Source organism: Pimephales promelas, chromosome 4 (assembly GCF_988280905.1).
Source record: "Pimephales promelas chromosome 4, fPimPro1.hap1.1, whole genome shotgun sequence".
Classification (NCBI taxonomy): Eukaryota; Metazoa; Chordata; class Actinopteri; order Cypriniformes; family Leuciscidae; genus Pimephales; species Pimephales promelas.
This window is the reverse complement of record NC_142772.1, coordinates 46,557,599-46,572,651: the sequence shown is the minus strand read 5'-3', so window position 1 is coordinate 46,572,651 and position 15,053 is coordinate 46,557,599. Positions and strand designations below refer to the sequence as shown.

The 15,053-nt window shown below is 35.4% G+C and overlaps 1 protein-coding gene across 7 annotated transcripts in view; it reads left to right on the top strand.

Moving 5' to 3' along the window:
* The window catches only part of unc5ca (unc-5 netrin receptor Ca), a 214,184-nt gene that overhangs the window by 159,730 nt on the left and 39,401 nt on the right, over positions 1–15,053 (top strand). For all 7 annotated transcript variants that reach the window (XM_089130606.1, XM_089130605.1, XM_089130607.1 and 4 more), the window contains 2 exons: positions 6,118–6,285; positions 9,226–9,390. In XM_089130606.1, coding sequence (XP_088986732.1) covers positions 6,118–6,285; positions 9,226–9,390 — 333 coding nt within the window. The remainder of the gene's footprint in view (positions 1–6,117; positions 6,286–9,225; positions 9,391–15,053) is intronic.

Genomic DNA, 15,053 nt, shown 5'->3' with positions numbered 1-15,053 from the left:
ACTCGATGTTCTTCATAATACCAGCTCCAGCTGTGATAAATTGCTATATGGTGTGCTGAAATGTGTTTTTAGTGGTGATTCATAGTCCAAGTTCATGGACAGAACTATAATGTGTTCTATAAACTATAATGTGTGATGATAATGTGTTCTTTCATGAAGTTGTGTGAACAACACACGGTATGCGTCAGGTCAGAGCGGTAATTATGAGATTAAGGTGTTTACATGCCTGTTTATTGCGATTATTTCAATTTACCTGGGGTCAACTAACGTTTCACCCTGTCGACATACTGAGGTGCAACTTATTTTCTAGAAAATAAGGTAAATAATAAAATTGTGCTGTACTAAAATAATAAGGGCATAACAGATGAGACTTTTTGCACCAGTAAAAAAAATGATCATGGTTTTAACGGTAAAAGACTGTAAAAATGCTACTGTGCCAAACTGTTAATTGGTTAACAGAAAGTTTACTTATACGGTAAATAACTGTGATAGATCTAATGGTACATTTAATGTAGTTTTACTGTAAAATACCGTAAAAATTTAAAGTTTTTGAAAGTGAAAAAGAGCAACTGTATAATTTACAGCGAAAAAACGTACAATTCCCTCCGTGACACTTCTAATTTGATGTATTTTTGTTGAAATAATGTTTCTTCATAGTTTTTTTCTAATCATTTTTATGTTACGTGTAATGTTGTTAAATTAGTGCTCTTTTTTTTACAGGGATGGTGTTTAATGTTTGTGCGAATGACACTGTGCAGCTTCAACATTTTAGTATTACCGTTTTCGTGGAAGAGCTGCTTATGATTGATCATGTGACTCATCACTGCTGTGATGATTGTTAGTTGTCAGTGTATTACAATGGTACTAAACAGATACTCCAATAGGTCAGTGAATTAACATTATATCAGATAATAAAATACGGTTTATTACTGTAAATTTTAAGTTAAATCTGTAAAACCATTAACGTTGCTACTGTATTTTTGACAGTAAAGTTCTGGCAACAACAGCTGCCGGAATTTTACCGTAAAAATCATGTTTTATTTTTTACAGTGTATTGTGTTTTAATCACTGCTATAATTATGAGGTGCATGGTCCTTGGAAAAATGTACACCCTTTATACCCTCTCACACACGCAGACAATGCATGCAAACAAGTTCTCCGTGTGAAAGTGTCGGCACCACCCGCTGATTATCGCTCTGACAGGATCTGTGTGAGTGTGTGTGCATGTGTTTTTAGCATCTGTCACGCGTGTCACTGCACTTATCAATTACTCCTGCATCTGTAAAACACTCGTCTCTCTCGCTCTTCTGAGCGTTTAATGGCTTGTCATCCTTTTGAAAGATGGAAAATGGCCTGTTTTTGCATCTGAAACAGTCGCCCTCGTTCTTGACCTAGATTCCTAAAGCATGAAATGTGTTGTGCTCCAAACTTTTGCAGTTGTGAACTTCAGTGAAGCAGTCGGTAGTTGTAATATTTCCGTTTGGTCCTCCTGACAGATGATTTTGTTGTGCTGATGCTGTGTGAGAATGTTGCTCTGATGCGCGGACCAGTTTTGGCAAAAATGTTTTGGCCTGATGTTTTCTGTAAATGTTGTAGCATGTTCTGTGTTCTACAAGCATGAGCAATCATAGACGAGATCTCTTTATTATCTCGATTGTTTCAGTGAAATAAAATGGATGACAATTGGAGACGTACACTAGCACTTTTAAACGGTTTGCTACTTGCTTTTGCTAGTCGGTCACAGTTGTTACTGGAGGACGGGCATTCCTGGTCTAAAGAGCATTTGATAGGACAGAATTTTGTAGTGCAAGATGAGTCGTACATTTTTTTGGTCTGTTTTGACTGGTACACTGTTACATTGTAATATGTACTGTACAGTATAATACTGTAAATAGCCAAGGAGTATGGGAAAATTTGTGTTTTTTACTGTAAATCGTAAAAAAAATTAATTGTGTAATAGGAAATCAATTCTAATACTGTAAATAAAAATACAGTAGTTGAATGAATACAATATACAGTATTATTCCTGTAAATTAAAATATGGTACTTGTACTGTAAATGAAAAATACGATACCGATGCAAATATTTTTGGGTTTTAAAATCCGATATTCCGATATATCGGACGATATTTATTTTTTATTAAATATTGTTGGATTTCAAAAAAAGAAAAGCTAACTTTTCTGTACAAGATACAGTTGATACTTTTTCTCTATGTCTAAATGTTCACTCCTCGCAAGTATAACTTACATTTTATAATGCAGGGACTTTAACTAGAGATATGCTAGTTATAAATACAGTAATCATTACTTTATTTAGGCAGAAAATGTTCATTATGGTTTCCAAGCTCATTAATGTTAACGTTAGCGGTCTTCCACTGATGATAGTTGCATTAGCTAGCTTTGTGGTTAGCTAGTCTATGATGAGCCATAATTTAGCAATAGATAACATCATACTGCAAATTGTAAAACATAAATTTTCAATATAACAGGCCAAGGAAAGATGATTGAAGCGTGTTTCGTCCATTTTTATTTTATTTTTTAAATATTCATTTATCGGCCATTATAACTGCCGATACCGATATTTTGGAAAATGCCTAATATCGGCCGATAATATCGGTCTGGCTCTACTCCAAACAATATCTTTTGTGTTCAGAAAAAGAAAGAATTCATAGAGGTTTGGAACAACTTGAGGGTGAGTACTTGATGACATCATTTTGGGTTAACTATCCCTTTAAAGTGACATTAAGTAACAATTAATCCATCTAGCAGTGAAATCGTATTTTGCATTCAAACGAATTGTGCTCTCCAGCGCCTCGCGTTTTCAAATTTTGAACAAAGCTTTGTCAGACCAACATTGCAGGACTGTCTCAACAACAGTTGATTTTTTAGTGAAAAATTCAGTTAAATGAATTTATTTGAATTTAAATTAATTTAATTCTACTTTCATTCTGGTTTGAATTGCAATTCCACATCCTGTTTGCAACCTCAATTCAAATTCAAGAACCGAATTGGAATTTTAGAGGCATTCTCAACGGTTTACACGTGGATATAATGAAATTGACTTGGTTTTACCTTTACAAATCAGTCTAATGGTTGGTAGACCCCTTGTTAGGGTGCATCAGTCAGTGGAGCAGTGATTGCTGTGAGTGCAGTTTCATCCCTCCTGGGGTTTTGGCTGCTTTGGTGTCCTTCCCTGTTTTCATTGGTAATCTTCACTGATTAAAGGTCTCTCAAAGCATGTGTGTGTGTGTGGGTGTGTGGGTGGGCATGTCTTAGATGGTATCTGATGCTTAAGAAATGATTTTTCTCTGGTGCTTGTTCCTGTCATCCTCTCCTCCTCATCAAAGTGGATTTAGTGACTCAGTGTTTTGGGGTTTGGTCTTTCTGAGCGATGTCACGCTTGAGATCAGACTGCTAATACTGGGCGATGAGTTAGCTTTGGCTCCAAAAAAACAAGTGTGTCAGTGTGTGTGTGTGTGTGATTTGTTTCTGTAGGTTTTAAGTGGTGTTTGCTAAACCATCATTGTTGCTCTTGCTTAGCTTTAAAGGGCTGTTTCACCCCCTAAAAAAGAAAAAGAAAATTCAGAAATAATTTACTCTTTATTTACTTTAGACATTTTGCACATTCATCCTCTCATTTTGTTCCAAGACATATTTTGAATTGTTTTATTTTTTGGTGAACTATCCCTTTAAGGATTTGAACAACATCCAAACAGCTTTGGCATCTGTTGGCAGGCAGGCAGGTGTGTTGAGTGCTGAGTTTTTGCATGGGTGAGAATCACACATGAACTTCATGAGAGAGAGAGGGAGAGATTTTTTTTGATTTTTCAATCATCTTTATTTATCAAAAAGATTCCTCACATAAAACAAATGTAAGGTATTACTTTTTTTTTTTTTTACTTCTTTTTTTTTATAAAAAAAGTGAAAAATGCGGTTCATTATCAATGACAGAACACAACGCTCCTCTGTGACACCATATTCCTTCATACACATTTAGGGAATCCATAGCTTTGTAAAAACAAAAATCAATTACAAGCCTTGATTTGATCATAGGCAGCTGTGAACACCCTTTCAACATTATAATCACTTTGTTTTTCAATTTTTTTCAAAAAAAAAAAAAGAGAGAGAGAGAGAGAGAGAGAGAGAGAGAGAGAGAGAGAGAGAGAGAGAGAGAGAGAGGTCGCTGGAATGAGAACTCTTTTGGCTGTTTGGCCTCATAACTCTGAAATGAGAAAGATGGGAAGGAAAGGGAGGAATCTACTTACAGCTAATCTACTTCCTCACATGAACCCAAAGTCACACACACACAGCTGTGGAAAGTGTGTGAGGGGAGTGCGGTAAGTTAATAGCAGCAGAGGGAGTCACACAGTTTAAGAGTTTAAGAGCTTCTGTGTCTTTCTCCGGAAGACTCAGATGGGAAGAGCATCACCTCTCAACAACAGAAGAGTTAAACGTGTGTGTGTGTGTGTGTGTGTGTGTGTGTGTGTGTGTGTGTGTGTGTGTGTGTGTGTGTGTGTGTGTGTGTGTGTGTGTGTGTGTGTGTGTGAAGGTAAAAGGATCCGTCCTCTAGAATTTAAACTCTCACATACCAAACACAGCTGCTCACAGCACACACTGCAAAAAAATATATATATATATATTCTTACTCAATTTCTTTTGTCTTTTGTTTTCCAGTACAAATATATAAATATTCTTACTTGATATGTACACTGACTTACATTATTACGCCTTGTTTTCTGAAATTTGTATCAAAATTATATGAGTTTATATAGGCTACTTAAAAAATATCTGGCTATTGGGTCTTAAAAAATAAACCTTTATTTTATTTAACCACATTAGTTTTCTTTCCACATTTTCAATATTTTAACTGTATTTAATCAATTAAATAATATTTACATATGTCATTAAAATAATTATAAAACAGTAATAGCAACATAATATTTAATCAATTATATATATATATATATATATATATATATATATATATAATTATATATATAATTGATTAAATATTATATATATATATAATTGATTTTATATATATATATATATATATATATATATATATATATATCATTATTAATCGCATCCAACATAAAAGTTTGTGTTTACATAATATATGTGGGTGCACTGTGTATAATTATTTTGTATATATACAGTATAAATACACACACATGCATGTATATTTAAGAAAAAAATGTTATTTATATAGAAATATGTATATTTATATACAATATAAATTAGATATAAATCTATATACAGTATATACATGAAAATATTTTTTAAATATATACAAGCATGTGTGTATTGATATATATATAAAATAATTATACACAGTGCACCCACATATATAAACACAAACTTTTATTTTGGATGCAATTAATCGTGATTAATCGTTTGACAGCCCTAATATATATATATATATATATATATACATATATAGAAAGAGAGAGAGTGAGTGAAAATATTTTTTTCTGTCATTTATTACCTCATCAATATTATATTTTCTATAAGTGTATCTTTAAAGTCTGCTTTCTTCCAGCGAACATGAAAAAAAATGTTCCTCGTCTAGTAAGAGTACAAAAGGTTTTTTATTACATTTATATTTATTCATTTCAAGGTGACTTAGAAAAGATGCAAAAATTCAATGGAAATGAAAATATCTGCGATAAATCATATGGAGTCTACAATATTAACAGCGCTGCAGAATAAGTGCAAATGCAAAACAATTCAGAGAAAAGAGTTTCTTTATTTTAAAACAGCAGCAAGTGGATTTCAGATGAAAGACTTTACAGAGTCGCCGTGTTTCCAGACAGATAAACCCCAGCTTTTTTGGGAACAATTTAATGAAACTCTTTGAAATCAGCAGTAAAGGGAATATTACATGCAGATATGCGAGGAAGGGATAATGTACAGCCAGTCGTTCATTATCGCAAAATAATGAGTTTATTTTGCAGTGTAATATCACCGTGCACATAACACGACTGCTTACCAAATAAAAGAGCAAATAGACATGAAATATTGATTTGGGCTGAAATGATTATGTGAGAAGAATGAAATGAGGGGCATGAATCTAGCACAGCCATGATTGTGTGTGTCCGTGTGTTTGTTTCTGTAGTGAACGGAGGCTGGTCCACATGGACCGAGTGGTCGACGTGTAACAGTCGCTGTGGGCGGGGCCTTCAGAAACGAACCCGTAGCTGCACCAATCCTGCGCCTCTGAACGGGGGGTCGCCGTGTGATGGACAGGCCATCCAAAAGATCTCCTGCACGTCAGTGTGCACAGGTACGCCACGTTTAATTTGACTCGAACAGAAACGAGGCAGAAGTGCATTTGTGTGTCAAGGCGTCGACCATTCAACTGAGACGAAACATGAGTCGTGAAAATTGTAGAAATGCTTATCACGTGACATTAGCACACGATATTGACCTGTACTTCTGTGTCGAACAGCCTTATTTTTTTTTGTGTTTTTGTTGTGACCCTGACCATCACTCATGAAGTCCTCTATATGAGATTGTGTTTGTCATTTATGACAACATAAATTCAACATGCCTGACAAAAGTGGTGAAACTATTCATCAAATTCATCATTGTTATAAAAAAAATAAAAAATAAATGAAAAATCAAATATAGTGTTTTGAAGTAAAAAAACAACAAAATTTTTTTTTAGATAGACATGATTTGTTGGCTACTTGGTGATATATATAGTGACGTATCAAAAATATCTTAAAATATATAATATTTCAAAACATTAAAATATAAAAATAAATGATATGACGTCACAATATGATGTCACAATAATCATCACAACAGTGCTATTATTTATATTGTATTATTTTTATTTTTTTGAGTTTTATTTTAAGTTTTAGTCATTTTGTTTTCTTTTTATATTTCTTTACTGTTCTTTTATTTAATTATTTTTTGTAATTTTTGTATTTTACTAACTTTTGTACTTTCTTATTATATTTAGTTTACATGAATGTCTAATTTTTACTTAAGTTTAAGTTAAAAAATCGAATCTAATAGTTTATTTTATTTAAGCTTTATTTCACTGAACAAATACAATTTTAATAGTTTTAGTTATAGTTAAAAACAACATTTAATATTTTATTTTATTTCAGCTTTATTTCAATGATCAAATGCAATTACAATAGTTTTAGTAGATAAAAAAATATTTCAGCTTTATTTCAATTACAAAATACAATATTAATAGTTTTAGTTGTAGTTGTTATTAAAAATAACAGCACTGCATGACGTGGAAGTTTAATCACGATCCTCTTCTGAAACGAATTACAGTATTTCCATCATGATGTAAATATGGTCAGTTCTCAAGCCTGAAAGAAACACGATAGGGAAATTATTTCAGATTTTTTTTCCCACATTGACATTTCTTCATTTGGCAGTCGCTTTTATCCAAAGTGACTTCCAAATGAAAAATTCCTTCCATAATCAGAAGGATGGAAAATTCACTCTGAGACTATTGAATTACAAGTGAGGAATTCCTTTCATAAAAACTTAATTCTTTTCCAGTCCAGTTGGAGTTCTTCGCCTCTTGATAGCATCAGACAAATGCATCTTTTCCTGGCCCATCAGTTCAGCTTTCAAGCCAGACTCTTCCCCTATACTTTGGCCCCTTGGGGCCCTTAAGGGCCGAACACATTTCCATTCCCTCTGCCGGTGAGAGTCAGTTCGCTGTGAAGCAGGTGAGATTAAAGCATCTGAACCCAGCAGGAGAGATGCCACAGTCACACGCTAATGACTGACCCATATACAGCGGTGCACTTACTCCCGCTGACAGAATCCAGAGACAGGCTGAGAACCAGACTACACCACAGCAGAGCCATGGACCCAAAATGCTTTTTATTTTATTTTATTTTATTTTATATTTTATTTTATATTTTATTTTTATTTTATTTTTATTTTATTTTATTTTTTATTAAATAAAAATTTTATTTTATTTTATTTATTTTATTTATTTATTTATTTATTTATTTTTGGTCTAGTTACATTTTTGTGTGTAACTAAACCAATGCATTGTTACTCATTTCACATGCAAAGAGCTTGGCCAGTCATAACAATGTTAATTAACATATAGTTAATAGTCTTTATATATAACATATTAAAAAAATATATATATATAACATTTAAAACTACCTTGACCATAACATTCTAATGGACAAGAAATATAATAAAAATGATATAATATTGCCTCCTTAATAAAAATAATCAGTGTGTATCACAGTATTTTAAAGGTACAATATGCAGGATTTTTCGCCACCAGGGGTCGCTAACCTCTTACAATAACAAACGTGTATATTGATGACGTATATTCCGCATTAAGCTGAATTATGGATCTTGTCATCAAGCTGATGGAGTGAATACATCGATGTTTTTATCATGACTGTGGTGTAAAGCAGGGCGCGATTGCTAGACTATGAGCGCCACACACAACGCGAGTCCCGCGGATATATATGTTTTATATATAGAAGAATAAGGACATTTTATTCTACCGAACTACACGCAAGTGCTGGATTACTCCTCACACAGGTCAGTTTATTAGAGGAAGTAAACTTGAGGTAACGACTTTTACGCTATCACACTAAACGCCATTTGAGTGTGTTGAATGTTGTTAGATAGGTTGTGTGTTGTCTATGCGACTAAGTACGTTAAGCTAGATCAATATTAGAATAACATACAGATCATTTCATCATGTTGAACTAAATAGCATTGATTAGTTTAAAGTACATTTGCTCACCTGTCTAATAAAGTACATGCAACACTTGTCGAAGTTAGTCGCGGACGTGGAGCTCTCGGCATCTCCAAAGATGTCCATCTGCGTTTTAGTCCTTTTTTTGTCTCAAAGTCTGCTTGCCATGGTCCATAATGTTTGAACAAAACAACAACAGCGTGAGCGTCCTGCTAGGCATAGTTGTCAACGTCTGTCACCATGGTTACTGTGGCAGTATGAGCCGAAACCGGGTGTAACGCGGATATGATGTCATTGACTGGCGACTCCTCATGCCTGCTGACACGCCCCGTTTCCTTGGTTAAAATCGCAATTTTCTCACGATTTACAAATACGTGGAAACATTGTGGATGTTGTAAGTAATCAATTAAACAAAATATATAACATTGGCCTGGTGTTTTTTTTGTGTGGATATTTTACTGCAAAAATCCTACATATTGTACCTTTAATGCTTGTTTGTGTTGTTTGTGGTGTGTTTAGTTGATGGCGAGTGGGCTGACTGGAGCAAGTGGTCGGCGTGTAACACAGAGTGCACACAGTGGAGGAAGAGAGAGTGTAACGCCCCTGCACCCCAGAACGGAGGAAAAGACTGTGACGGAGTCACGCTTCTGTCGCAGAACTGCACTGATGGACTCTGCCTGCAAAGTGAGTGCACTCTCACACACACCCACACACACACACTCAAAGCATCACATTTAAACGCTGATTTCTGAGGACCAAAAAATGTCCCCACAAGGATAATGATTTCGGATGTTGCCATCTTTGTGAGGTCTTGGGATTACTAGGACCACACACACATACATTGTGTTTTCGTGTTTTATGGGGACTTTCCATAGACATAATAATAATTCTTATACTGTACAAACTGTATACAGTGGTGGAATGTAACGAAGTACAAATACTTCGTTACTTTACTTAAGTACATTTTCCACGTATCTTTACTTTACTTAAGTACAATAAATAGTGCATACTTTTTACTTTTACTTCGTTACACAATTATTCTACTTTCTACTCCACTACATTTCTACAACTTCTGTTACATTTTCGTTACATTTTCTGATCTGTTTTTCCCCTGCCAAAACGTAATCTGACCGTCCGTTCGTTGCACGTTTTTCTCACCAGTGACGTTTGGTTGCCATAGATACATCAACCCGGTCACACTAAATGCGTCTCACACGCAGTGTGTTTATCATGCAACTCATACGCGAAAATTTGTTTTTACGTGCATAGGAAACACACCGTGTGTAATATATGTTTGGTTTGGTTAGGATTATGGCAAGCCAAGAGGTTCAAAATTACACCATAAATGAATCGCGTTTACTGCCAAACATAGTTATTAACATATAGTAAGGATAAGCATGATATTGCCTAATTGCAAGCTTGTTTCAGAAATGGTGACATTTTTTTCCATCATTATTGAACATCAATATAGGAGTAGGCTATTAGGTTGAATGAGTTAGAATTAAATGTTTTATTAATCATTAGAAAACAGACATTAAGAGAATAAATTGTTATGCAAGTACTTTTACTTTTAATACTTAAAGTACATTTAAAATAAAGTACTTTTTACTTTTTACTTAAGTATGGTTGTCATTGTGTTACTTCTACTTTTACTAAAGTAAATATTTATCTGGTTATTTGTACTTTTACTTAAGTACTGAGATTCAGTACTTCCTCCACCACTGACTGTATATTCGCCTACTGCTAAACCCTGATAAATAACCCTTATTAGCTTTAATTTAATATATATTTTCAGTTTTCATTTTAATTTTAGGTTTCAGTCATTTTGTTATGTGCTTTTAATATTTAATTTTAATTTATTATATGTATTTAAATGTTTGTTGTTTTAGAACTTAAACTTGCCAAATCAACATTTCTCATTTTCGTTTAAGCTGATTTTTTTTTTTCATCTGATATTTATATTTTACTTGATTTCGGCTTTATTTCAAATAATGAGAAATTGTAAAAAAAATAATAAATAAAAATAAAATTTAAAAAAAGTCCTGCTCATCCTCATCCATAAATTGGCAGTCTTTTTTATAAAAAAAACCCCACAAAAGTATCACAGATTTATCCCTTGTGGCATATGTTGTATATTCCTAGTGTTCTAGGGGTTTATGATATGAAATTGAATTATTATTTGGCTGTATATAATTATTATCATTAAATATTATTTAAATCTTGACCGTGCCCGTTGGTCTTCTGTGCACGGCTACACGACGTCTCTGTTTGTGTCACAGTTCACTCCATCTCAATCCAGAAAAAACACACAAATTGTGAGAAATCAAGATTAACAAAAACGTGACTAAAACTCAATGAGCACATACAGTACATTTACACTAGTAACCTATAAACACACAAAAAAAAACATTTATACAGCCAAATTGAAAAGATTGTGTATTAAATATTATCAGTAATTAATACAATTTTACTTGGCTAAAGAAAGTTGTAATATGACAGGCAGGCACTTTAGAGAACTCTTTTGATCGATTACTCAAATTAATATTTGATCTAGTTCATAAGTGGTCATTATTAAAAAAAAAAAAAATTGTCCACAGAATCTTGCACAAAACTTCCTCCGCCTCTGAATTGCTTTCCTTTCAGCAGATTTCACCAAGGCCGTGTGGATTATTGGTTATTGTCATCATCTGTTTAGTCACTAGCTACGTTTACATGGACACAATCGGATCGATTAAGGTGTTTAAAAGTCCAAATGAGCCGTCAATCCGATTAAAAGGGTCCATGTAAATGCAGCTGCTGTTTTAGGCTGTTTGTTGTTGGTTGCAGGCCGTAGTTAACCCAATCCTTTAATGCAAGTTATGAAATAATACATTGCTAATGTTGTTTCTTTGGTGACTTTAATGCAATTAGTGGATTTGTGTATTTCTTCTGTATGTAATAAAGCACATAAACATGGCGTTTGATTTGATTTAATCACTGTTACAATGGACACAAATTGGTGGTGAGAATCTGTGAGAAACTAGTGGTTTGACCGTCTCTACAGAACTGACAGGTGACATGAATGTATGTAATCATGAGCCATCAGCGTGGCAGTTTAATTTGTCTGCTGTGTGTAGAGAAATGAGAAAGAGAGAGAGAGGCAATCTCCTGTTTTGTGTTGTGTAATGGACCTCATGTCTCTCTCTCTCTCTCCCCCGCAGGCACTTCCTCACTAAAGTTTAAACTTTAAAAGTTCTTTCCCTTAAAAGTTGAGCAGGCACAATCCATTTAACCCCACTCAACTCGAGTCTCTCAGCAGTAGCGGCTCCTGAGTGTAAATGTAGGTAGGGCAGATTCTGGGTCTTAGCGCTAGTTCGTGATAAATATTTTGTAAGATTTATGTTGTAATCGCTGACACACACTTTTGCGCAGGTCTAACGTCTAAGGGTGATGCTCTTATGTTGATTGACAGGCATGAACTGCTATCTTAGTATTGCCTTAATGTAATATTTATTGCCTCCGAATGTCGTTTTAGAGGTGAGGAAAAGAAAAAAAAACAATTCTATTCTCAGAACAAACATAAAACATGTTTAAACAACATAAGGCTATTCACATTAGCATGTTTAAACTTTCATTAATTTGATACAAAGAACAGACATGCCAAGTGGGCTGCCTTTCCTAAAAGTATCGTAGGGTTAGTTTAATGTCCAACCCCGTAAGACTTTCGTTCATCTTCAGAACACAAATTAAGATTTTTTTGATTAAATCTGAGAGCTGGATCACACCAGGGATCGAAACTGGCCGGCCCAAAAGTTATTAAAGACATCGTTAAAATAGTCTGAGTGTCTACAGTGGCTCAATCTTAAAGGTGCAATGTGTAACAAAGTTGAGTATCTATTAACAGAAATGCAATATGACATCCATAACTATGTTTTCAGTGGTGTATAAAGAACTTACTTAATTAACCGTAATGTTTTTATTACCTTAGAATGAGACATTAATAGCTCCATAACCGCGGGAATCCCCTTCTATGAAGGTCGCCATGTTGTGACGTCATATTCCTACCGTAGCCGAACGCGAACAAACAGCGCTACAGAACGCGTTTCATCACTACCTTGAAAGAGAAGTAGCGGAAAGCTGGAAGCTAGCCTTACACTCCGTGAGTAGTGACTTTTCCCTTGTGAGTGGTGTAAAATATGTAGTTGGGATTGTTTCATGTAACTTAGTTCTCCCTCGCTGTGTTATGGGTTTGTTATGTTGGGGATAGATGTGCTGTTACGTTCGTGAGACAGCTGATGATTAGTATTCATGTCATTGACCGTAAAACAGTACGTTACAGGAATCACTAACCCGTCGATAGAGACTTTTACTAAAGTCTTTTATCACTAAAGTCGATCGCGAAGATTTTTCAAAATCAGAGAAAAAAAGCCTATTGTGTGTAGTAAATAGTATCTATGGGATGCGGAGATGACATGATTGTAACAGCGCGCGCAGTTCCGACCTTTGGACTCATGCAGACGAGTCCCAGCTCAGCCACAGTAACAGCTCATATTAGCCAGCTAAACTATTACCACCCTGTTAGAAAAAATATATAGCTGCTCCCTCGCTGTATTATGGGTTTGCTACAGTATGTGGGGAAAAATGTGCTGCTGGTTACGTTTGTGAGACAATCAGCTGATTAATATTATTTTATTAAATTATATATTAAAACCCTTGATCCTCACCTGACTATGGCTTTGTAAACAGTATTCATGATGTGGTTTATAATGGACTGTGGTACAGAAACAGTGACAATGTTACACACTCTTGTCTTACTCTGGCTATTCTCTGCTGTCTCAGCCAACGAGATGTTTGTCCCGTTTTAGCAACCGTAGCTTCTTCGAAAGGGAGGGGTGAGCAGTGGGCTGAGCCCTTAGTGCAAACCTGGTGCAAACTCGCAACCGAACCACTAGATGTCGCTAAAAATCACACATTGCTCCTTTAAAGCTACAATACCTAAGATTTAGGTGCCGCTAGAGGGCGCTACATTCAAAACAACAACAACGGCTTTGCTTGATGACGACGTGGAGGAACGCGGAATGATGGGAACTGTTGTTTTCAACTCCACTGTGGATAAATCAGTCAGACGGGAATCGAAAATTAGCTGTCATGGATGAGGTAAAGTTTGATTTCTATAAATGTTGCGTTTAATGACATGCTTGTTTTTCATTAAACTGAAATAACCGCAAGAAAAGTCAGGTTTAAAAGTAAATTAGTTATCACAGATGTTACTGTACGAGTCACTGGACGAAGCTATGGTGGAGAGGGTTTGAAGGGGCAGGTCTCTTGCAAGGAGTTGACGTGGTTGGTCCTTCTTTTTGGCAACTTTATAAAAATAAAAAAATCAATTTAATGTACATTTGACATATCTTTTCATGTCGTGTAAGTATTCAACCACAGCTACAGTTTCACAAAATTAACGTTAAGGGGGTCGCACACCGGACGAGAAGCTCAGCGCCGCGTCGCGCCACATCTTTAAAATTCGAACACATTATTATCTGTAAGTGTACACATACCGGCGGCGCCATTCGGCGTCTGTCCGCGGCGCCCAGCAACGCCTCAAGCCGCCTTTCCACTGCACACGACAAGCGACCGCCGTCGGACCGGAAGTCATTCATTTCCAACAGAGAGTCGTACGGGAGCTGCGGGGAGTTCCGCCGCCTTCACACTGGCAGTTGAAATCAGCTCCGTAATACGCAATACGTTCCCAACGGACGTCGTACTGCACAGTGAAAAGCGTCGGACACGGGTAGAACAAAAATGGCGGAGAGATTAAAGTTTGATTCTGTTTTATTTTTTTATCATTAAAGTTTGATTCTGTCAGTTCTGTATGATCTCTCTGATGATACGTTGACGTGTCATGTCGGCTAAAATATGTGATATAGTGGTCAATAGTTCAATGTCTACCTTCAATTTAATTGTATTAACTGCCCTTATAAACGTTTGAAAGTCATGAAAATAAAAAATGACATGACAACTTATCGTAATAAAATCATAATTTATTTTATTAAAAGTTAATAATTCAGGTTTGTTTATCAGTACCATAGCAACGCTCAACTTCCGCTGGAATTGTCGGATAGGAACCGTCCGTTGCTTTTCGCACGAGTTCAAATTTTTTAACGTATCCGGATGACCAACGGACACGATTTTCTACGCACCGCACTCGGTCGGACCCGTTTCGGACCCATTCGCATGCGGTCTGCGAATCTCCATAGGAAATGAATGACTTCCGGTCGTTTCGCAGCCGCATCGGAGCTGATTTCAACTGCCAGTGTGAAGGCGGCGTTCCGATCATATGCGTGTGCGGAAAATTCGGATCCGATTTGAGC